General features: G+C 39.8%; 1 protein-coding gene across 3 annotated transcripts in view; it reads left to right on the top strand.

Moving 5' to 3' along the window:
- The first annotated feature begins 345 nt into the window (after positions 1-345).
- The window catches only part of Rffl (ring finger and FYVE like domain containing E3 ubiquitin protein ligase), a 44,272-nt gene continuing 19,539 nt past the window's right edge, over positions 346-25,078 (top strand). The window contains exons 1-2 of one of the 3 annotated variants that reach the window (XM_015501203.2): positions 8,061-8,068; positions 9,924-9,926. Coding sequence is in view for 1 of the 3 variants with exons in the window: in XM_015501205.2 (XP_015356691.1) it covers positions 2,066-2,162 (97 nt within the window). In the remaining 2 variants the exon portion in view is untranslated. Of the gene's footprint in view, positions 2,163-8,060; positions 8,069-9,923; positions 9,927-17,791; positions 17,814-25,078 lie in introns of those variants that run through there. The other 2 variants (XM_015501205.2, XM_048795007.1) reach the window with 2 other exon arrangements.

Here is a 25,078-nt window from a genome sequence, read left to right as displayed (position 1 = left end):
TACTTGAGTTTTAAAATTTTTTTTTCATTTAGTTGTAGATGGACACAATATCTTTATTTAATTTATTTTTATGTGGTGCCGAGGATTGAACCCAGTGCTGCACACATGCGAGGCAGGCACTCTATCACTGAGCTGCAGCCCCAACCCTAAAATAATGTTTTGAAAGAACTTAATCACATACTGCAGTTATTTTTCTTATTTTTACATAATCTCATTATTTTCATATAACCTCATAAAATTTGAAGCGTCTGAAGCCATAGTTCAAATTTAGTGTCTTTCATAAGCTCCAGATGTGTATCTTCAACCTTTCTGGTCTAAAAGAAGGAACTAGGATGGAGTATGGCTGTATTTTGGGGAAACTGATAAAAACTATCAGAATTCCAGAGCTTCAGAGGCTCTCCTCACCTGCTGAATGGTATTTGTCTTATCAGTTATGGAGTTCTGATGCTTCTGGTTCTTGATTGTTTTCCTCCTATTTCATATTACTTTGTGGACACTCTACAATCTGGATATTCTCTCCCTTATTTAGAGTTCACTAATGTTGAATGGGCCAGAAGCTTTTCTAACAATACCATGTTTTTTCCAAATGAGGTTCTGTATTTGTATCCTAAGAGTTGTTTCATATTAGAATGTTTGTGACTTATCATCAACTACAGAAATATTTTTAAAAGTGTGGTTCATGAGATAATTGTTGTCAGCTGCTATAAAGATGCTTTTATCATTTGAAAAGGACTAATTAACACACTGAAGACAAAGTTTCTTTAAACAGCCATTTTCTGAATAGGAAGCACTGAAGTTGAGGGGAAAAAAGGGGGAAAACGTTTTATAATATCTTATAAAAGCCCAGAGTGGTTATCCTACTTGAATAATGTAGTTAAGGAGAATTCTGTGAGTTGGATAAAAGACTTTTTTTTTTTTTTTTAAACTTAGTCCCGTGAAAAGGAATGAAAGTATCTGCTTGAACATTTTAATTAACCTAACATTTATTGAATGACAAGTTGGCTTGGCAGCTACATCCAGAGTTCATGTCCTGTGAGACCTACTGTGAAAGACAAGAAGGCTAGGTACAGCAGCCTCCAATGCCCTGGCTAAAAAATAGCTGATGGGACATGGAACTCTTGCATTTTTTAAACAGGGGACAGAAGGATATGATATGAACTTTACTTTTTCTCCTTTCAAGTTAAAACAGATAGCAAGGACTTGATCTTTTGTTTTCTTTGCATAACACCAGTGCTAGTTCCAACCTATCAGAGTAAATTCAATAATAATGATGAGTCAGTCATTCTAGGATTAATTTTTTAATAAGTAGGCTAATAAATAAGAATTGACATACATTTAGGGATTTTTCTCTTAAGAGCAAGTTGGTTAAGTGATTTTCACAGCCTCCTATATTTCATTTTAGCACAGAGAATGTGGCAGCTAATTAAAAAAAAAGGAAGAATCCTGCTGTAGTTCTGTCTTAATGAGAGAGTCGAGTTGTCTAAGGAAACAGAGACCAGAGCAGGCCTAGATGGAAAAAAGAATAGTGAGCCTGGGTAGAGCTGACAAAAATTCACCCTAATGACTTGACCAGGAGTGGTGAAATGACCGGGCCATTTCCTCTGAAGCCACCAGCCCAGGTGATTCAGTTTGTAAATGCAGAGTGACTTCTTTACCTTCCTAGGGAAATCTTTAGAGCTGTGAACCTCCCACCTGCGGCAATCTTGCTGTGCCCAGTTCAAGGCTGTGTTCAGATGAAATTTCAGAAACGGCCTTGGAGGCTTTCTTTCATAGTAAGGGCTCCAGGAGCTGCCGAGTTACTACTAGCAGTAGGGGAATGAGGTTTACCTGCCCCCAATAATCAGCCCTTGATTTAAAACAATCAGTGGGGTGCCTTTTCTTTTCTAGGTTGCAGTTGATTGTAGTTGGCTCAGGCTGAGTTGTTTGGGTAATAGGAGTTTTGCCTAGCGTGAGTCAGCACTGCCCTGGGTAAACTGCCTGCTCTGTTGCAATCTTGCTTACCAAAGATACGTCCCCAGGCGGCACCATTCACTCTGCCTGAAAGCTGCTGCTGTTGGTTCCTGAGATGATCTCATCTGAACATGGCTCCAGTAACCTCAGTGGCAGGAATTGGAGGCAGCTTGCTGTGTGCTGTGGCAGTATTTTGAAACAGGAAAAATCAGGTAACCCTAGATTGTTTTCTCTGTTTCCTTAAGCTAGACTAAGCTGGGGGAAGAAACTGGGGAAGTCCTTAGTCTTCAGAAGTGAGTCAATGCTTTATCAATTTGGGTGTGTTAAAGTTAGCCCTTCAAACTCTTTGAAGGGGTCCTTGAGAGGAAACATTTCCTTTTATTTGGGATCTGGATGTGGTTTTAGAACTCATTAGAACATTGTTTATGTAAGCCTTTGAGAAACCATGTTAGGTTTGCAACTTCATCCATCTTTTGCTCTTATTTAAAAAATTTTTTTTCTGTTATTTTTGTATCTTGTGAGAAACAGTTTGGTCAGACTAAACCATTGTGAATAGAAGAGAGGTACACATTTGAGTACCTTCCTCCTAACTGAATGTTGAATTGATGGAATACTGAACTGTTACCTGTGAGTTTGTGCCCATCTTCCTTTGTGAGGGATTGTGAAGAGCCTCCCCTTATATTCTGTTCAGGTTCCTGCCCTTTTCCCTCCTGTTTTCACCTTTAAACTCTTCAGCTAGAGTCAAAACTCTCATATCTTTGAGGCACTCGTCCTTATAGTTAGTTACTTGAAGTGGTCTGTGTACTGTCACCTTTGCACCTGTGGGCCTTCTCTGAAACATCTTTCCCCAGCGAACCTGGCCAGCTGGTTTCGGCCTAGAAGTCACTTCCACAAAGCTGCTGCTTATTTACCGGGTCTGTTGAGTAAGGAGAATCTGGTTTTTACTTCAGGCACAGGGTAGGGATGCTGGGAATGAGGGTTTGTTTTAGAATTGTATTCACCAGTACTCTGCACATATTAGGTTCTCAGTAAGGTCGGAGAGAGGAAGAGCTCCTCTCTTTCTCAATGAGCTTTTTGTCCTTTTTGTTTCCACCATAAACACCCTACTGTGGCTTTTCTGCAGATCATCAGTGAACTAATTATCAAACCATTGTCCCTGTTTCAGCCTCCATCTTAATTTCTGCCTAGCATTTAACACTGTTGAACTATTTTACCTCAACAGTCCTTTTCATTTTTCCTCTCCTGAGTTTCCAGTGTCCTTCTGTTATTTTTTCTCATTCTCTTTTGATAATCCAGCGAATGTTGAGATGCTCCAAGTCTTTGCCCTTCTGTCTTCCCTCCAAGAATCTCAAAGATGCCCATAACTTCAGCTACCCCTAGTATGTTTTAGTAGCCCATCGATCCCTCTTATCCATCTGGATTCTTATTGCCAACTGGGCAATCTCGACAAGCTTTGTCCAATCTGACAACTATCAGGGTGTTCAAAAGGCATCTTAAATTCAGCATGCACACACCTGAACGCATTTTCTCACCTGCTGCCTCACATGCTCTGTGTATATTGCTGTAGGTTAGAACTCTGTTAATTATATCCACCGAGTCTTCCTGTTCGCTCCTTTTATGTTCACATCCTCTAAATATGATAAACCCATGATTGCTAAACCTTGTTGATATTGGTTTGATGTGTGGCTTTTCTTCATCTTCACTGTCATTGCTTCAGTTTACCTGAGATCAGAAAACTGGACATTTTGTTTAAACAGCTCAGTGGCTTAAAATTTTTGTGAACATTTTGTCAGGCCCTGTACTCTTCAAAGATCACAGAGACTACCGTTCTCCAAGATCTTATAGACCAAAGATTTTACATTTTATTTATTTTGCCTCCAGGAATTTGATGTTTGCAATTCTTGGTTCAGACTCTTATCAAATGTACTTTGGTTACTCCACTTTAAATCTTTCTCTGCTCCTATCTTCTTCATATTGTTGCCCAAGTTATCTTCCTAAAGGCCAAATCTAATCTTTACTCTTGTCTTTTCAGGATGCCATTGGTTCTCAGTTTTCTGTGTAGCTTTATTTGTAAAACGCTTTAAATTTGACCCTGTCCTGCCAGTCACTGTTCTCTCCTTCTCTCCTTCTCTCAGCCAATGCTCTCCTCTCTGCCTTCACTAAACTTCTCTTATCCCATTCCTAGATATCTCTTCAGCACTCCATGCCTTTTCCTAACAGTCTCCCTTTCTCTGATTGATGAAATTCTTATCCCCTAGAAGTCATAGTTAATATATGAAGTGAGCTCCTACCTCCCAAGTATAGTTATTCTGCCTGATTTGACTCCAACAGCACTGTCTCTTTTGCTTTAGATTGTTGAGTTCCTTGACTGAATTTGGTTCTGAGTGTGGAGACTGGCACCATCAGAAACAGTGCCTGAAGTGGGTTACCAAGGTCAAACCACTGTTCTAGGTTTTGAAAGGTTGAAAAATTCATATACTCTGCTTAGACGGATGGTTTTGGCTCCCGTTGGTGACTTTGAGCCCATGGCTACCTATTTAGTATGTGTTTTAGTCAGCTTTTTCACTACTATGACTCAAAGATCTGATCAGAACCATTTTAGGAGAGGAGAAGTTTATGTAGGGGCTCACAGTTTCAGAGGTCTCAATCCACAGACAGCAGACTCCTTTCCTCAGCCTCAGGGCTGGAGGTCAGGCAGAACATCATGGCAGAAGAGTATGGCAGAGGGAAGCAGCTCATATGATTATCAGAAAGCAGAGAGGTACTCCACTTGCCACTCAATTAATCCTATCAGGTGATTAATTCACTGATTGGGTTAAGGCTCTTATAACCCAGTCATTTCATCTCTGAACATTTTTGCATTGTCTCACATGCAAAAAGGCTTTTGGGGGACACTTCACATCTAAACCATAACAGTATGTGTTACCTGAAACCCTCAGGTAACAATTTTAAGTTAGTGTGAAGATTTAAGGGACTTGCTGAAGTCTTATCCTAACATTTTTATAGTGCCTTACAAAAATTATTTCCATATATTATGTTGGGGTAGGCTTTATTATCCCTATTTTACCAGTGTCTAATTCTATTTAGAAGCATATGTTGAGGTAAGAATCAGGAAAAAATGTATTCTTGCAATGTATTACATAACCAGTTGGTTTCTTTGTAGTTAAATACACCCTATCTGGTTCTACATAAATGGGACCTTTGCTGAAGAGGCAAGTGCTACAGATCTTGCCTTTTACAAGGCCACCTTATTATCAAGGTAGATGGAGGAGGTACCAGAGTTTACCTGACCTATGGAAAGGCCCCAGTTATGATTAGAGACCTTCCTTGATTGAAATTAATGGTGTGCCTACTCCAACCTCTCAGGCTTTTCTCTTCCTTCTTTTTTATCCCTTTTTTTCCCCCCTTAAGTTGACAGTGCTAAGGATTGAATCTTGGGCCTCAAGTGCTACTCAAGTGCTCTACCACTGAGTCATACTCCTGTCTCATTGGACTTCTATTGTACTTACAATATTTGGAATATGTAAAAACTGACTGCTGTTCTGCAGTGTCACATCAGCTTGATGAGTGAAGGGAGTCAAAATGAAAAAAAAGTAAATTAAGAGCAGAAAAGGGCTCATAGCAATTCTAGTGAGTGATTAAGTTTGTAGAACACTTCATAACTTTTGGGGTGCTGCCATATTTGGGACTATGTGAAACGAGATTATAAAAAGATGAACCATCGGTGCTAGGAAATAATCTCTGTTAGAAACATTTTGACACTCAATTTTGGTTCTTTTATAGTTGAGAGGATAATCAAAGATGATTAAAAGGTTGGGAAATAGGCCCTATCAGTGTAAGTTTAAAAGAGGAGAAAGATTTTAGCCTAGAGAAGAAGCTAAGGGATAGCTTGATTATCATTTTCAAGCATGAGACTAGTTGCCAGAGGGATTTTGATTAATTATTCTTCATCAACTTCAAAGATGTAAGAAGAAATGGGCTTAAATTGAAGGAGGAGTAATTTTGATGAATATAAGGAAGATGTTTTTGGTCATCAAAGTTAGGAAACATTTGAATGACTACTAGAGAGAGTTTTAAATTTCTGACTGTTACAGTTATCTAGTAAAAAATTACCCAAAAAAATTACCCAAAAGTGTGGGTGTACATGCTAGGAAAGTGTTCTATATCCCCAGCCCCAGAAGTTTTTGTTGGAGTAAAATGACAACCATTTTGTTTTTCATGATTCTGTGGGTTACTAGTTCAAGGAAGGAGGACACGTTGCTTTCCTCCAAGTGATGATGATTGGACTGGAGGATTCAGTCCACGGCTTCACTCACATGTTTGGGGCCTTGATGCTAACTTTTGGCGAGGACCTCTGGGTTCTCCATGCAGTCTGTCTCTTTCATGGCCTCCCATTGTTTATTAATCTAGATCAGGCTCCTTGTACATAGTGCCTGGGCCATAATGGAAGCAGCAGGGTCTTTTTCTAGTCTGGGAGCCATTCATTATCACTTCTGAACCATTCTTTGATCAAAGTTGGTCACAAGTATAGCCCAGATTCAAGAGGTGGGGCCATGAACTTTACCTCTGTAAGGGTAGAACATTTAAGTCACCCCACAAAAGGACTTGGTTGTCCTTTTGGGACAAATTATGGTTGGGATTATTGCTGCCAATTTTAGAAAGTATTTGCCGCACTGGCCATAGAGATTTTTCATGAGAGAATAATCATATATGTCTTTTGAATGGGTCATTGGGCATTCGATTTGCAAATTTGGCTGCATATCAGAGTCATGTGGGAGCTTTTTACAATCTTAGATTCCTAGGCACCAGACATGTGACTCAGCATCTCCTGGGGCTTTTGGCTCATGAGAGACACTCTCTGTCCTTTCTCTCAGGTAACCACCAGTGAAATGAGTATGGAGGTAGGGGACAGGTCCAGATAGATATGTTCCGTATGGCAGAAATGGTAGGTACCTTAAATAGGCCTGCTGGTCTCCTGCTTTCAGGACTTGGTTGATCCCTCTGCTTGGCCTGCTCTTCCCTCCAGGCTGCCTATTAGAAGTCATATCTCTCTCAGTCAGCACATCATCAGAGCAGTGTTTCTTTTTGGTTCCAGTGATTGAACCCAGGACATTTAACCACTGAGCCATATCCCAGCCCTTTTTTTTGAGACAGGGTTTCGCTGAATTGCTTAGGGCCTTGCTGAGTTGCTGAGGCTGGTCTCAAACTTGCAATCCTCCTGCTTCAGACTCCTGAGTTGATAGGATTATAGGTGTGTACCCCTGTGCTTGGTTGAGTAGTGTTTCTTGATGCCTCACTTTTTTTCTCATGGTTCCTAGTGATTTTTCTTCATAGCCTTTTTTATTCTATAATTAAATATTTGTGTGATTGACTCACATATAATTGACAAAAGTATGTCTGCTTTGCTTTCCTGTATCTTTGCCTCATAAAAGGTACTCGGTATTTGTTGAATGAATAAGTAGATGATTGAATGCATGAATGAATGAAGTGGTATTTGAATTTACTTTCAGAGAGTGATTAGAGTTTCGGACAGACAGAGCAAATGAATGAGGAATTCAGTGTTTTGAACTGGAAAGTGGGAATCATATTGCTCATATACTTTCAGAAGATTGGAGGAACTGGTTTTGAAAAAGTGTCTGGTTTTGAGTACACTTGGTATTGCTAAAGTTGAGGGGTGAATATCTAGCAGGCTTTTAGAAATAAGGTACTGAAACTGAAGGGAGAGACTGATGCCAGAGATTTAGATTTGGGAGTTACGTGACTGAATACTAAGAAATCTATTCTTCCAGCAAATAAAGTGTTCCCTCACTGTGTGCCAGACAATTATGTTATAGGGAAGGTGAACCAAAGGCTGACTGACTTAAAGAGCCCTCCTTCTGATAGGAACCACAAGTGTGAGGCCTTGAGGATAATAAATACCTTTTTTTTTTTTTTTGAGGAATAATAGACATGACAGAAGATTGAGTGAGGTCAAAGAGAGAGGGAGAGCGGCGTGAAGTAAGTGGTGAGGCAGGGGAGGCCACATCATGTGGAGCTTTTGTGGACCATATAGGAAGCCTAGTATTTACTCAAAAGAATGATAGACTTTTGAAACCATAGAAAACTTTGAAACAGGAAAGTAACAAGCAGAAATTTATTTTTTAAAATAAAAGTTTATCATAGCTACTGTCTTGAGGATAGAGAGTGGCAAAGGAGGAACCAATGAAGAAGTGCTTACTTTCCTTCTTAAAAGATGGAGGCAGATAGGTTAGGGTATGGCAGTGGACATAGAATAGATGATGGATATATTTAAAGACTAAAACCAGTAAAATTCACTAGAGAAGGAAAGGAAGAGTGGGGAGACAGAACCCTAGAGCATATTTAGGGAGCAAAAGGAGAAGCCAGGAAAGGAGGACAGGGAGAAAGATTGGTCCTTGGAGTCAAAGGATAGTCCAACTACTGCATTTTTGTGGAAGACAGAAGAAGGATCCAGTAAGAGATTCAGGAAGAAATGTCAATAGGTCATCATCATGAGGAGGAGGAGGTCATGAAGTTTGAGGACTTAGGAAAAGCTATGCATTTCTCCATCTGTTCATTGGTGACCTGGAGAAGAGCTTCTGTAGAGTGAAGTGGAGTTAATGAATGAGTGTATGAAGAGGAAGTGAAGGCAGAGTGCCAGCTGCTTTCTTAGAGACTGGGAATGAAGTAAAAGGGACACAACAGAGCTCACTTTGCATAAACTTGTACAAAGAGGCCTGAGTGTGAAGGTTAGTTTTTAAAAACCAGGGCGCCAACATTTATTTAAGCAGCTCTCTATGCCTGTCACTGTGCTAGATGCTGTACCCAGTCTATTCTATTTATTTTTTGTCTTTAAAAAATTTGCAAAATAAGCCAGGCATGGTGGCTCATGCCTGTAATCCCAGCTTCTCCGGAGGCTAAGGCAGGAAGATTACCAGATCAAAGCTAGCCTCAGCAACAGTGAGGTGCTAAACAACTCAGTGAAACCCTGTCTCTAAATAAAGTACAAAATAGAGCTGGGGATGTGGCTCAGTGATCGAGTGCCCCTGAGTTCAATCCCTCATACCCCCTCACCCCCCAAAAAAAGTTTGCAAAATAGTTCTGTACTATTTTACTAAACAGTATATAATTTCCAAATTTTAGGGATGCATAAGGCTTTCTTTTGGGGTAGAAAAAGGAAATATTAGAACTCAAGTTTTTCTACAGCTTTACCTTACCCTTTGAAATTCCTTTTTAGTTTATGATTTAGATAGAACATAGTATATTTGTATAGGAGTACATGTCCAATTGCTGTTAAATATAGATACAGTTCTGTTTCGTTTTGCTGCTGATGAAAAATGGAGGACTTTACTGAGGGATTTTTTAAAATATAGGGAGAAAAAATGAGGCAGAGGGTAGAATGGAAAGTGAACTAGCCTGTAGTCTGTCTACACACCTCTCATCCTACTTTACAGATAAGAAACAGGACTAGAAATTTTTAATTTACCTGAGATCACACAACTAGTTAAGTGATACAACTAGAATTCGACTCCAGGTCTGTTTCACTTAAAAAATTTACCACCTTACCCTTTTTCTCCTTCATTTTCTTATATTTTTCCATTTAATTCTCAATGATTCTGTAAGAAACATATTAAAATACCCATTTTGCAATTGAGGAATCTGAGGCACAGACAAAATGATTACTATTCTATGGCACCAGATGGACTTCTGATTTGTTCTTTTTTCACTGTACCATAGTGCTTCTCAAAAATAGGTGGAATCAGGGGGCTGGTGTTGTAGCTCAGAAGTAGAGTGCTGGCCTAGCATATGTGAGGCACTGGGTTCAATCCTCAGCACCACCTGAAAATAAATAAAGGTATTGTGTCCACCTACAACTTAAAAAAAAAAAGAAAGGAAAAGTAGATGGAATCAGATTGAATTGTTTTGGTAAAGTGAGGGGATTTCTAGTTTTATGACATAGAAGGATGAAAGAGGAGAATATAGTGGTTGGAGGTTACTTAGAGTAGAACATCGTATTAGTTCCCATTTGGGCCACTTAATCTGTTGTTAAGCGTTTGCATGAATAAAAAGACTATGAGCTCTGACTGTAGGCCTCATACTCCCTAACCCTGCATAGAATTGCTCTTTGAAAAGTTCTATGGGACATCAACCAGAGATGGATAAAAGTTTTTCAGAGCTAGTGATGGCTTGCCCCCAATTATATAATTTACTTGAGAACCCAGTTAAATAAAGTTTCTGAATTTTCTGTAATATGCAGGAATATAAAGGTGGGAGGAGGGGAGAAGAGTTCAGTAATCTGAAAAAGTTCAGAGAGTTCAGTGCAGGAATGGTGAATTGCAGTGGATTGTGTTGTTAAATGAAAGTTGTGTTTGAAATTTGTTCTTGTAGCATGCTACAGGGACACTGCTACATCGATGTTCATAGCAGCACAGTTCACAATAGCAAGACTGTGGAACCAACCTAGATGCCCTTCAATAGACGAATGGATAAAAAAAATGTGGCATTTATACACAATGGAGTATTACTCTGCATTAAAAAATGACAAAATCATAGAATTTACAGGGAAATGGATGGCATTAGAGCAGATTATGCTAAGTGAAGCTAGCCAATCCCTGTATTTTTTATTTTGAGACGAGGTCTCCCTAAGTTGCCATGACTGGCCTATAACAGGTGATCCTTCTGCCTCAGGTGTGAGCCACTGTGCCAGTTAGGGGCCAAGTTTTTTTTAGTTTCTTCTATCATGTTAGCTTCTCCCACTCCTCTTCCACTGGATTAAAATTCAGATTCTTAGGCTGGTTTCTGAATTCTCTCTGGCTCCAATCCGGAGCTCTCTGATTTAGCTATGACTCTCTGAATTGCTAGCAATTATTAATACCATCCCTCCCTTCATGTTTGCCTATGTCTCAAATCAAATCCAGTTACTCATTGAACTTACACATCCTTGATTTCCTCCTTGGGTGCCTTTGTTTTCGTTTTGCTTTTGTCTTACAGTTCACTCTTGGTATGAAGCCTCCTTTGTCTGATCCATCACTGGGAGTAATCACATCCTCAGAGTCTTGTAACAGAGGATTCTGCTTTATAGCACAGTACACTTTCTGCCATGTATTTCAATGGTTTGTGTACTTGCCTGTATTTCTCCTACCAGACCATAACCTCATTGAGTAAGAACTGTGTGTTGACCTTTGTATTTGCCCTGGTGTATATAGCTCAGTTTCCTTCACATAGTAGGCGTTCAGTATTTGTCAGGTGAATGAAGGATGGATGAACAGAATTTCAGATTTAAATTTCTGTGATTTATATTTTCCCTCTTTTTCTTTCTCTCTCATTCCCTTTTCCTTGTTTTCTATTAAACTTGCTATGTTTTCCCATGCACTGACTCACTGCACTTCTTTTCCTCCCTTTTCTTTACCCAGATTTTGCCTTATTCTTTCCCCATTAACAGCCACTGTGTGGGTGTGCCACATGTTGCTGGTCAGATCTCCTGTGTTCTCTTGTACCATTCTCTTCACCCTGTGAATCATATGACTAGCGTGGGAATTGAGTGATGATTACAGTAAGACCTTAATAAAAAGACCATGTATGAAGCACAGCCCTTATGGTTTGTTAGTATATTGCTTTCAAGCGGGGAATTTTCTGATTCTGTGTTTCAAGGGAAAGGGGGAAAAATTCTTGCATAGTAGATAAAGGCATATAATATTTGCACTGTGGGATGTCAGAGGCATCTATTTGACCAGAGAAATAATTCAGGAAGCTATATTAGTTTCCACTGTTAATATTGAATCCTGAAATTTTTTCTACAGCTGGAAAAAACATTAGAGGTTAGTGTAGTCCAACCTTCCTCTTCCAGAGGAAACAGGCAATATGACTTGTCCATAAAAGCTGGGATATTTGTTGATGAGTGTTTATTCCTAATACTGAATGTGGCTGGGAAACCACCAGCTCTTTGAGAGCAGTGGAAGTTAGGCTTAAAGTGAGAGGCTTCAGCCTTGAAGCTGCTGAGGGCCGCAGAAATACCAAGAGCAAACTGTTAGCGGGGTAGCTGGTAGATTTGGGCTAGAGCATACCAGGAGGACCCTTTGAAGATTCTCAGTTTCTCCCTTCTGGGGTCTGTTCAGTGATGACCAGCTGATAGAAATCTATTCCTTCTGCATTTGGAAAGGGGCCAGTATTTAATTATAAAAGCATTTCCAACTTTTTTTGCTCCTTTTCCCAGCCCTTGTATTCCAAATTTTGTTTCAGACTTCATTTCCTTATTTCAGCACTATTTATATTCGTTTTCTCCCACTTTGGGTGGTGTCGGTAATTGAACCAGTGGTGCACTGAGCTGTGTTCACAGCCCTTCGATTTTTTTTTTTTTTTTTTTTGAGACAAGAGTCTTGCTAGATTGTCTAGGCTGGCCTCATCTCCTTCTGCCTCGGCCTCCTGAATGGCTGGGATTAGAGTCAGGCTTGTGTTAAGTTTTTATTGTTTACTTTAGGACAAATGTCAGTATCAAATATGGGAGATCCAGAAAGTGTCTTAGAGGCTCGTGCTTGTTTTTGATGTTTGTTAGGTGAATCTTTTACCTAATTTGTAGAGTAATGGATTTTATTATCAATTGAAATACCATCCAGTAAGCCATTTGTCAGCACATATGAATAGGTTACCTGTTTGTCAAAGATCTAACACTGTTGGCCTAGGAGCAGTGTAAAGAGATCAGACAGCCCCAAACAGGAAGTCCAGTGCAAACCAGGATGTGCTTTTCTTTTTTTTTTTTTAAATATTTATTTATTTATGCATATTTAGTTTTAGGTGGATACATTAGTTTGTTTTTATGTGGTGCAGAGGATCTAACCCAGTGCCTCATGCATGCTAGGGGAGCACTCTACCACTGAGCCACCACCCCAGCCCCAAAGATGTGCCTTTCTTTACTGTAACTTGTGTGCCTGTGTTTTGAAACTTGCCGTGGTTTAAAAAGTCAGGCTGTTAATATTGGTGCTTGACTGAATAAATCTGTTTTTGGTTTGTGAAGAAACTAACATAATAGTCCTTATGGCCTTTGTCTTGATGCATGTGCACATCTTAATTCTAGGGACCAGGTTATTCTTTCTTCCTGGGGCATGGTTGTTTTTCCCAGCTTACACCACACTCATGTGGTTTATGAACTGGAAGCAGAAAATTGACTGCTGGTCTGTTACTTTGGGTAGGTGTAGGACTCAATCTGTGCTTAGCTATTTATTCTTTTAATAACAATAGGAAATTTTAGCCTGCAATTCACCAGCCTTTTAAATAATAGTTTAATTTTGTTAGGTTCCAGGATTTCTAGCACACCTTTTTGAGTGTTTTCTGACCATGGTAGTTTACAAATTACTTTACAAATTACAGAATGGGGATTGTGAAGGTTTTATTAATCTTTGAATTGAAAATTTCATTAAATACTGGAGGCTGGATCAAATGCTAGCTGCTCAGTTGGCAAGTCTCTGGAGAAGCAGTTAAATAAGTAATTTGTTTAGGGTCACTCTGTTGGTAAACAATCTCAGAGACTTTTGTTTTTCCAAATTCTCGTTGCTTTTTATTTTGAAATCTGCTTTATTACCTTCATTAGGAGACTAGGTTGGCTAAGGGATAACCACCTGCAGGGAGTCACCTTGGGATCTTGGCGGATTATTGCAGTCCTGTGAGTTATTTCTGAACTGGTTCATTCTTTGGTCTCTAACCATACTTGCTACAGGTATAGGTCTTGATAATGTTTTTTGTGCTTTTCATATCCCAGCCATGTCACAAAGAAGATAGCCTATCCTTCCAGTTTGTAAATCCAGGAGCAAAGGGATAAAGAAAAATGGGTGAAAAAAAAGGCACATCTGATCATCAAGGATGGTCTGGGGACTTTGCAAGTGAAAATAGCAAGAAACTGCTTGATATTTACATGTGTGTTTTTTTTCTTGAATCTATGGAGAAGTGGTAAAAATATACACTATTTTACACTTTGTTGTGGGACAGAGGCAAAGAGGAAAACTGAAGCCCAAATTAAGCATAGGTTTTCTTTGCAAGGAGAGAATACAATGAGAATACAAAGGTTTGTTGTGGTTTTGGTGGCATTCTGTGAAATTGAAATCCATTTATTTCTGCTTCTTGGGATAAATATTGGGCATATTACATCCTGGCAGGAGCAGAAAATGTTCAGGAAGTCAGCATTATTTTTCAGATTGAGATTAAATATCGAACCAAGCTAAAGGTCTGTGGGAGGAGGTGGTACTTCATCTGAATTCATCCTCCATTTATCACAGAATCCCATTTTGGCCTCAGTGCAGTGTGAGCAGTTATGGTGCACCAGGTGGGGGCCAAAGGTGTACAGTCCATTCTTTGGATGTGGCGGGGAAGAAGGGTTGAGGAGCTAAGGGAGAAATTCTGAATTGTGTAGACTGCCTGGGAGGTGGATGACAAACTGAAACTCGTTAGCAGTGAGGTAGACTTGGGAGGAAATTCTACGAGGAGGATAAACCACTTCTCACCACTTCTGAGAGACATTCTTCAAGGGAATATAAGTTTGTGTGTGTGTGTGTGTGTGTGTAATTTTGAGCTAGTGGGAAAGGCCTGGGATCAGTCATTTAGTTCTTGCAGGATGGTTGGAGAACCAAATTGAATATGATTAAAAATATTGGTGTGTTTAAAGAAAAAAGGTACAGATAGAGCAGGTAAATTTTAAGAACCTTAAAAAGTACTTTCTTTTAAAATTATTTATAGTTAACTTGTATTGAACACTTGTTAAGTCTTAGACTATGGGGTAAATACTTGACATGCAGTATTTTAAAAAAAATTTTATTTATTTTTATGTGGTGCTGAAAATCGAATCCACTGCCTCATACATCCAAGCAAGCACTGTACCACTGAGACACAACCCCAGGATGCAGTATTTTATTTTTTAAAAAAAAAATTTATTTTTTAGCTTTTAGGTGGATAGAATCTCTTTATTTTTTTATATGGTGCTGAGGATCGAACCCAGTGCCTCAGATGTGCTAGGCAAGTGCTCTACTACTTGAGCCACAACCCCAGCCCAGTATTTTATTCTTTCCAGTTATAATTGAAATATAACAGGTTCTATTGTTTTAAGAAAATTTAAGTTATACTGAGGTTTAGTAAACACTAGGATTTAGAGTCCTGTTCATTCTTCATTGCAGTGTTTGACCTCGTTAACTTTTGTGCAGTTCATTTTGGAAAGGCAGATTGCTTAACTTTGATCCTACTTGATCCTGGTCCTGAAGTGCTGCCTTTTCCCAGGGCACGGGAAGGCTAAACCCTCTGCTGTAGTCTCTGGCAGTGGCTGCTTTTTAAAAATTCCTAGTTGCCCATTAGTCACTGTGATATTATCTTGTGAAAGTAGCTTTTTCAGGCAGAAGGTTCTGACAGGCATGTTTGATGCATCCTTTTTCCTGCACAGGACTACTGCGGGGATCAGAGTCTGTGTTCTCAAAGAGTTTTGTTATCCCTTTTGATGGAAAGAGTATTCTAATAGAAAAAGGATTCTATGGTAATTAAACTGCAGGTTTGTTTATTCTGTTTTCAGCATTGGTAGGAGATTTTACTCGAACTGCTTTCTTTCCTGATTGACTTTGCCCTTTGGGATAGAATGCCTGGGCTGAAATAAATGTGTAGGTTTCTCTGCTGCAGTGTTCAATCTGTCATCTTTCCTAAATGCCACACTAAGAAGCAGCCATTTAATTGGTCAGACCCCGGGGGTGATATTTTGGCACAACTCCATTGGTTAGAATTACTTTTCCCTGAACTTCATAGCAGATGCTGAGCTCCCTCTGCAGATATTTGTCATGGACTAGTTGAAACCAGGGAGTTTCCAAGAACATTTATAACTTGTGATTATTATGTATGTTTTTCAGTTGTTTACAGCAGTTCCCACTTCAGGAAAAGAGCTCACTTACTGCTAGTAGAAAGTGTAGTCTCTTTCCTTTTCCTTTATTTATAATGTTATTTTAACACTTCATGCTCCAAGGCCTCTGGTATCGTATTTCTTATATCCTTTGGTTGCTTCTCCCTCTGTCTTGGTGAGTCAGGAATGGCAGATAGGCTAAGCTCCACCCTGACCTGGTGTATTTAGTAGGATTGGTTTCTGTGATTTCTAGCATTTCTTTTCTCTGATGTTTTCATATTCATTTGTATTCTTTGTGATTCCCATCACAGTGTCAGGACAATATGATTGGGAAGGCATTGAAACCAGCTGTGCCTTTTGATGCAAGAAAGGGATGGAAGGAGTGATGGCCAGTTCTTCTTCTAGGCTTTTCCTTTCTGGTTTTCTACTGTTGTAATAACTGACAACTTTAACATTTTCTGTTACATTTTAGGCCAAACTTGCCATTCTTTTATTGTTATCCAGTAATCTTAGCAGACATTTTCAAAATTATTGTCAGTATGCCTGAAGTGGGCATGTTACATACTCTTAGGTCTTTACTTAAAGGCGTTGCTATGGTTATATGTATTTAAAACCTTTAGTTTGTTGATCATTTTAGAATCATATTGTGGAGTTTTCAAGCATGAATTTCTGCCCCTCCACCCCCACTCTTCACTCTATTGCTGTTACCTTTATTTAGTTCAGTGAATACATGGTGATTACACTTAGTTGTCATTAAGGCTGAGAATAAATACTCATTCTTGTTTCCTATTTCACCTTCCACAGTGTAACTCTAGGAGAAAAATATATATAGATCATTAGCCATGGTTAGATGTAGTGCTGCTAGAATGCTCATCCCCCAGACTGTAATCACCGTGAGAGATGTAGCACTTGCTAGTTGTTGGTCCTCCTGGATTTGCAGTAGTGTTGGCAGAGCATAGTGCTGAGCTGATACTCCAGGGAGTGAATTAGAGTTACAGGCCTGGAGTGAATTAGAGTTACAGGGAGATGTGTGGGATGCTATGAGAGCACATATGGGTCAGAGAAGGTCTCCTTGAGCTAGTGCTCCAGGATGAGTATACTTGAAGGGGATTCCTAAGGCCAAAATAAGCTTGGCATCTGAGGTACTGAAAGAATGGGGTATAGCTCAATGTAAGGCAGGGAAACTAAGGCCCTGAGTGCTGAAGATTTACTTTCATTGTAATTTAGTAGTTACTCTCAGTACAGTTGAGACAATTTTTAAAAGACCCCTTCTTGGCTGGGGATGTGATTAGTTCAGTGGTAGAGCACTTACCCTTGAGTATGCACAAGGCACTGGGTTTGATCTCCAGCAAAGCAAAAAAAAAACAAACTATAAAAACCTACATAACTAGAATAAAGATGGGCAAGAATAGAAATGCTTCTTAGCTATGAAGTTGAAAATTGGCTTATTAATTAATTAATTAATTAATTATTTTTGGTACCAGGGATTAAACTCAGAGGCACTTACTACTGAGCCACATCCCGTCCCATTTTTGTATTTTATTTAGAGACAGGGTCTCACTGAGTTGCTTTGTGCCTCACTTTTTGCTGAGGCTGGCTTTGAACTTGTGATCCTTCTGCCTCAGCCTCCTGAGCCACTGGGATTACAGGTGTGTACCACTGCGCCCTGCTCATCCTTAAGTTGTAAAAAGAAAGAAATGCAGATGATCCACAGATGTATAAATGAAAATTTTAGCTTTCGAAGGATGGTTTTTCTGTTTATTACACTATTATACTTTTTTTTATTCTTTGCAGTACTTGGGGATTGAGCCCATGGGCACTCTACCACTGAACTCCATCCCCAGTCTTTTTTTTTTTTTTTTTTTTCCATTTTGAAACAGGATCTCGATAAGTTGCTGAGGCTGGCCTTGAACTTGTGATCCTCCAGCTTTAGCTTCACAAATCGGAGGGATTACAGTTATCTAGTGCACTTTATAAAGTGCTCAAGTGTGGAATGCTTGGCTTGGTGAGTAGGTACCCCTTTTTGGTGTCTTTAGAAGGGGGGAGGAACTAGTATTAAATACTTGCTCCCTGTAAGCAAGCCATATTAGGTGATTTTCATTATCTTCTCTCACAGCAAAGCCCTTGAATTACTTTTGCTAATTGTGGGCAGTATGGAAAGTGCAAGTAGCTTACTCTTTCTATATGATCCCCAAATAGTCAAAGACCTTGTACTCACCATCTTCAACCTCTAGCTTTGTGACTCTGATCCAGTTACTAAAACCTCAGGGCCCCAAGTCAGTGTTCACAAAATAAGCATTTTAATTCTGAGTTTTGTAGGATTATTATGTTAAATGAGATGTTAGATGCAGACATAACTCATTTGGCATATATTAGATGTTTTGGAGTGTTTTCACTTTGTTCTTTAAAAATAAAATTTTCTAGGATCATCTGAAAAGAGAAGTTTAAGGAACCTTAAATATGAATAGCTCCTCTAATTTTCCCTTTGCTGCTTGAAGGAACAGCACAGAAGATTATCTCTCTCCTACAGATTCAGTACTTTATATTAAAATATAATTTGAGGAGTGGATAAGAGGAGCCCCTAGGCCTAGTGTCTTTAAAGTCACTGACATTGTGTTCATGGAGGTTCTGGAAGCTGGCTTGGAGAGAGGCAGACATTAATTCATATTAACTTCAGGCCTTATTAGAATGCCTGCATTTTCGTCACTGTCCTCTCTTTAATGGAAGATTGAAAAACCCAGTAAAAGTATGATCATCTCTGTACTCAGCCCCTCTTACAGAAGATGTGTTGCCAGGTGTAGGGAAGTCTATTCCTGTTATTCTGAAGCTCAGAGAACTCATTCAAGTTGTCTCAGCATGAAAGCCAGGATTTAAGGTAAAGTCTGACTGGTTCTAAAACCAAAGTAAAACATATTTGGGAACAACTTTTCACCTCCAAACTGTTTTGTCTTCTAAAAATTTATCCTTCAAATAAAATTCTTATCTAGGAAATATGTACTATCCATTACCCACATCCATTGGACTGCCTTGGAGGATGGAAGACATCTGTTAGGATTTAAAGCCCTTGGAAATGTTTTCCTCTGCTGAGTTCCAGCCTTGTGAAACATGCTTTGTTTATGTCTGGCCCAGGTACCACTTCAGCAGGGCTGTTTATTTTGATTGAGCTTTGGGTTCTAAAGTTCCACTGTCCACTTGTCTCCTCTGTGACTTAGGTGTTCTGAATTCTTTATTCCTAAATAAATATTTCAGAAAGAATCTCAGTATCAGAGAGTGTTGAGAGCCACAGCCGAAGGGGCCACAGCCGAAGGGGCCCCAGCAAACTTCCAGCTGCCGGCTGATGATTGGCTCACAGCGGCCCCAGCAACATCTAGCTGATTGGCTCCTCTGCGGTGATGCTCATTGGGCTGTTTCCCTGCCCTTTCAGACCACGGAGCTGCTCATTGGGGGACTTTTTTGGCTCCACCCACGTGACCCAGCCAATCGGCCTCAAGAGCAGGAGGATTGTGGGAGGTGTGAAGAAGCTTGTGGGGGGGAGAGAGGCTTGTGGAAAGCCGGTGGTGGCAGTTGAGGCTCTGAGGGTTTTTCCTGAGAGGCTGTTTTGTTTGGTATGTGTGGTTCTAAAAATAAAGTTAGTTTCTTTTGACAAGTGGCTCCTGATTGTGCCCAGCCAGACTGCGGCAAGAGAGAACATGCTACATTGTCCCACACCCAGCCAATGAGACCAGTTGGTAATATGGTTCACTCTGCAGGTTGCTTACTTACAAGTAGAACAGTGGTCACCCTATTTTATGCTTATTGTATTGTCACCAGCATTTTAAAACTTCCCCAGTTGGGGTGGCCACTACAGGTGGGTTTACTGGAAAATTCTAGTTGCAACTCTGAGATTCTGTTTTAAATTTAACAGTGTCAAGGGAGTTCAAGTTTCTTGCCTGACCAACTTATTTTTAAAGGCAGACAGCCTTCCAAGTTGAGAGATGATTTTAAATTTCAGGTGAGTTCTCCAGAAACAGATGATTCTATATCATGTAGGTGGCATGAGCTTTTTTTTTTTTTGGTACTTGGGATTGAATTTTTTTTTGGTACAGGGCCACTCTACCACTGAGCTACACCTTGAGTCCTTTATTTTTATCTTGAGATAGGGCCTTGTTAAGTTGCCCAGGCTAACCTCAAATTTGTGATCCTCCTAGCTCAGCCTCAGAAGTCACTGGGATTATGGGTGTGTGTCATCATGCGCAGCATATCATCACCTTTGTCAGGGCCCTTCTCACCCTCCCCCAACCTCCTAGTGCCTTGGGTGGTAGGAAACAAGCTCTTCGTGACCAGAGAGAGACTGTGGGCTTTCCAGTCGAGTCACTTTTAAATATATGGGTGGTTGCCATTTTAAAATTATAACTTGTGGTTTAATAATTTTTTTGATGTACTATTTATCAAATGTTTACTAATGTTGAGGTATTTTATGTTATTTCTTATTCTTACAGTTATCCTCCTAGATGGGTATAAAGATGAGGTGAGGTATATGTATATATTCTACACACACACACACACACACACACACATATATAGGTAAGGAAACAGATGCAAAAAGTTAGGTAACCTAAGGTTAGCTGCCCTTCATTTTTCATTAAGAATTTTTCCTTCTTACAGTCATTTTATAACTATATTGAGAAAATGCTTTTGATCCCAAGGAAAGAACTAGTACTTGAATGTTCTCGGACCTTAGTCTGTTCATTCCACAAATTATTTGGGTGCTTACAATAAAGTGGCACTGGGCTGGTTGCCCCAGGTTTAAAAAAAAAAAATGATGATGATAAACAAGGTTCTTGCCCTGGGAGGTAGACTGTGAACCAAAAATATGATTACAGATTATGATAGTTCTGAAGGAAAGCAACAGACATGAGCAAGTATGTGGAACTGGAGAGGACTTCCCAAGAGACATGGTGCTTGAGTTGAGATCAGAGCATGGAAAGGAGCAGTAGAGGCAGGAAAGAAAGCATAGAGACCCACCCACAGCTTGAGGAGCTGAAGATTCACTATGGCTGGAAGCTTTGTGAGAAAAGGAGCACAGCATGAATTGGAGACGGGGCAAAGTCTTAACCATGTGAGGAGTGGGGCTTTTCATTCTAAAATGCAACAGGGCTCTATTAAAGAACTGCAAGTATCTATGTGGGAAGGAAGGGAGAGGATGATGCCTTATGGAGAAAGAACTGGAGAGCAAAAGGAATTGAAGCTACTTGAGAGACTATTCTTTCCTCCTAGAAGCCACTCTAGAGTCTGGAAATGTAATAGGACACAAAGTCCCTGCTCTCAGGGAGTTTCTAGTCTAGTGAGAAAAGGCAGTTAGCAAGCAAGTGGATAATACCAGCTAGTACCAAGTGTTTGCAATACATGAGATTAGAAAGTGACATTGAAGCTGAGGGTTGGATGACAAGAAGGAGCCAAGCAGTAGAGTTCTGGGGAAAATAGTCCAGGCAGAAAGAATAACAGCAAACCCAAAGGACCTAAGGAATGAAACATAAGTAAGTAGCAGATGAAACATGAGTTAGCCCACTGTCACGGTGGGGAGATGAAAAGAGGAATCCAAATCTCGAGCTTTAGAAAGGTATCAAGCCACCTGAGGTAGAATGTGGGCACCCAAGGCAGTTGCCAACATTTGAGGACAGAGTTGGAAGACCCAAGTTGATGGTATTAATTTACACTTCTATCAGCAGTGTTTGAGTTCTAGCTGTCCTACATCCTTACCAACGCTTGCTGGAATCTCTCTTCATTTCACCCATTTTTATGGGTGGTGGTAACACATACTGGATGTAATTTGTACTTGTCTTATGATAAGGAAGAGTTTTTAAAACACAGCAGATCCTGGAACATGCCTGTATGCTGATAGGAAAGCTCTAGTAGAGCCGGAGAGCCAGATCCTAGAGGGGGATGGGTTGCAGGGTAGACAGATGACTTTTTTTTCTTTTTTTTTTTTTTGGTACTAAGGGGAATGAACCCAGGGGTGCTTAACCACTGAGCCATATCCCCAACCTTTTTTATTTTGAGACAGGGTCTCACTAAGGTACCCAGGGCCTTGCTAAATTGCTGAAGCTGGCTTTGAACTTATGATCCTCCTACCTCACCCTCCTGAGTCATAGGTGTGTGCCACCATGCCTGGTTAACTTTTTTTTTTTAAATCAAATTATTTCCCTTGTAGCCTATTTAGCATAGGCTTCAGGGTCTATGGGACCTAAGTTTAGATCTTAGCTTGGCTAACTTCTGGCTGTGACATTTAACAAGTTCTCTAAGCCTTGGCTTTACCTGAAAGCAAGAACTAATCAACCTTGTCAGAATCACATGAGAACACTAGGTAAAGGACCTAGCTCAGTGCCTGGCAGATAAGAAGCATTCTTCTAGTGAATACTTTCTCCTTCTCAAAATATGTAATTACTTATCAATTATTTCAGGGAGGCTTAGCTAAGCCATATTGATAGGCTTTTCACAGCGTTTCTGTTCAAAGCCTTTGCAATTGTACTTTAATTGCTTTTTAAGGATAATATACAAGATGAAGCTAAGCCCATTCTGAATTAATGATCTGTAAGGTGGGATACTTTCCTTTATATACTTATAGCATAGATGCTTTTAAACATTCCAGAAATACATTAGTGACAATAAATAGGTGTGCCATCCTCGATAAACTGGTGATGATTCTGTAAGATTTGCTGTCCAGCCATTTCTGACTTTACATGTCAAAGAATATTTCTTTGAGGTTTGGGGGCATTTTAGTTAGTTATTTTTCAGGGATTTTGGTATAGTCTTACATGCTGTGTTTACTATACGTCTGTTAGTTCCAGGATTTAGCTGACTTTGCATCTGTGTAACACCTTTTGTTTGCAGAACTACTTTTGTGCACAGGGTTGTTAATTAAAATCAGAACAGATTGTATAAAAATTTGGGGACTTTATTGCCTTAGTTTTTGATGGTTAGAAAGTTGGTTTGGAGTTACATTGCAAACTAGGACGACCCTTCTATTCTCTTCTCCCTTTCTTAGGAAAGCCAGTAACAGCCACTGATCCACTTTAAATTATTGGCCATGGGAAGGTGAACAAGTAGAGAAGTGTTTTAAAATTATTTAGGGATCTGGGACTTAATAGGAAGCAATCACATTATCTACCCTCTTGCCTCTAACTGAACCTGCCTGCAAGAGGTCATTTATCTTACTCTGTTATTAAGTATAATTTTCCCATTTAGCAGGGCTAAGTCTCCCAATAAATACCAGCATACCTATCAAATCGTCAAAATCCTATGTACTGGCTAGCCATTCTTGCCTCTCAACACGGGAATAGTAAATTTACAAGGAATAGTAAATTTTTCTTATCTCCCCCACCCCCCCACTCCCGCCCCGAATCTGATCCTATCTTTCTCCCATTAGGCAGAGTAGAAGAGGAGAGCTTGAAATTTCAGACAAGGACAGCAGGAGAGCAGTCAAACTGTTCTTGAGGATTAAATTACCAAGTCCATCTTTTCAGAAGAGGGGGAAGAAAGCCTGGGAAGGAATTTTCAAGCACTCAGTAAAGACATGATACTGATTTTCTTTTAAGACAGGAAGAGCTTTGCAGGTCAGAGAGTGAAGTTTTTCAAAGTGTAGCACTTACCACACCTCACTGTTGTCTCCACTTCAGTGCTTTAGCTACATCAGATGCTGTGTGCATGTCTATTTAGTGCTGATGGGTGAAAAGAATATTCCCAAGAAAAAAGTGTTTAGCTTGTGTGTCACTGTCTACATTACAACCTCCTGTGCTCTGAAATTATCCTGAATGCAGTTGTTATTTAGGCTTAGAGCTTGCCAGTTTGGCAGGAGAGTACTTGTATATGATCACATTAGCAAATGTTTCTTTTTTGGTATTCAAATATCTGTCAAAAAGAGTAAAAGCCTTGTCTACTGACTTCAGTGACCCTGTTTTATTAGACCTAGGTGGTCTGAGGTATTTTTAGCACTGAGACTCTTGACATCAGCCTCCTCCTTCCTGTAGTCATCCCCTTTCCCACATATACATACCTAGATTAAGAGACTTTGTTCTCCACCCGAACATGGGACCTTTGGGATCACAGAAAGGCAAATTTCATGTCTTCTTTTTTTAAATATTGTTTAGTTATCAATGGATGTTTATTTTATTTATTTATATGTGGTGCTGAGAATCAAACCCAGTGCCTCACACATGCTAGGCAAACGCTCTACCACTGAGCCATAAACCCTGCCCCCAGATTTCACGTCTTCTCACAGAACCCAGTAACCAGATATCTGGACAGGCTGATGGATTTTTTTTTTTTTTTGGGGGGGGGTGCCATCAGGATGGCACAGTGAAGCTACAGTATCTTTCTGGGGCTACAGACCTCTTGGGTAAGATCTTGTCCAATTGTTTTTTGTATCCTTGATGTTGGTGCTTCCCAAGTGCTTGCTAAAGCACGTGGATTTCAATAACATACAGCCTTCAGGTCGCCCCCACCCTACTGTTTGTGCTTTACCAAGTGTGTCTGCTCATTTTGTGGCAGAGCTTTTACTTCTTAAGGAATCTACACATTGTAATTTTCCTATGTAGAAGAAACATCTTTTCTTTCTTCTTCTTGTCTTTTTTTTTGGTGTGGATCAAACCCAGAGCCTTGTGCTTGCTAGGAGAGAGCTCTACCACTGAACTATAACCAAAAGAGTTTATTTTCTTCTATAGCTAAGTGTATTTCCTCTTTCCTTTTTATTTCATTCTTTTATCTTTCTGTCGCTAATGCTGTGAACTTCTCTTTGGTTTCATCTGCCTTTACCTCTCTGCTCCTCTCTGGTGAAAGAGGTAACCCTTCTCCTGCCCAAGAGTAGTCTACCTCTTAGTCTAATCACCTGATTGCTTTTCTTCCTTCTCTTGGCCCTTTAGCCCTTCATTGATTCCCAGCTTCCCTTCTTTATAGTCTCTTTGTCTTGTGGGTTTCCTCTGCAGTCTCTGAATATGCCTACATTTATCTTGGTGATCCTCAGTGCTCTTTAGTTAACTGCCTTCTCTCATGATCAAGTTTCTTGAAAGAATAATTTATTTTTAGAATCTTGCAAGTCTCACTTCTCATTTCCTTTCCAGTCTGTGGTTATCAGTTGGTTTTCTTTTCTTTTTGCTACTGGGAAGTGAATGCAGGGGTGCTCTATTAGTGAGCTACATACCTAGTCCATTTTATTTAATTTATTTTTTGTTGGGAGCTGTTACTTGGGGCACTCAACCACTGAGCCACATCCCCAGCCCTATTTCATATTTTATT

This window comes from Marmota marmota, unplaced genomic scaffold (assembly GCF_001458135.2).
Source record: "Marmota marmota marmota unplaced genomic scaffold, marMar, whole genome shotgun sequence".
Lineage (NCBI taxonomy): Eukaryota > Metazoa > Chordata > Mammalia > Rodentia > Sciuridae > Marmota > Marmota marmota.
The sequence above is the reverse complement of the archived record's forward strand: the minus strand, read 5'-3'. Positions and strand labels throughout refer to the sequence as shown.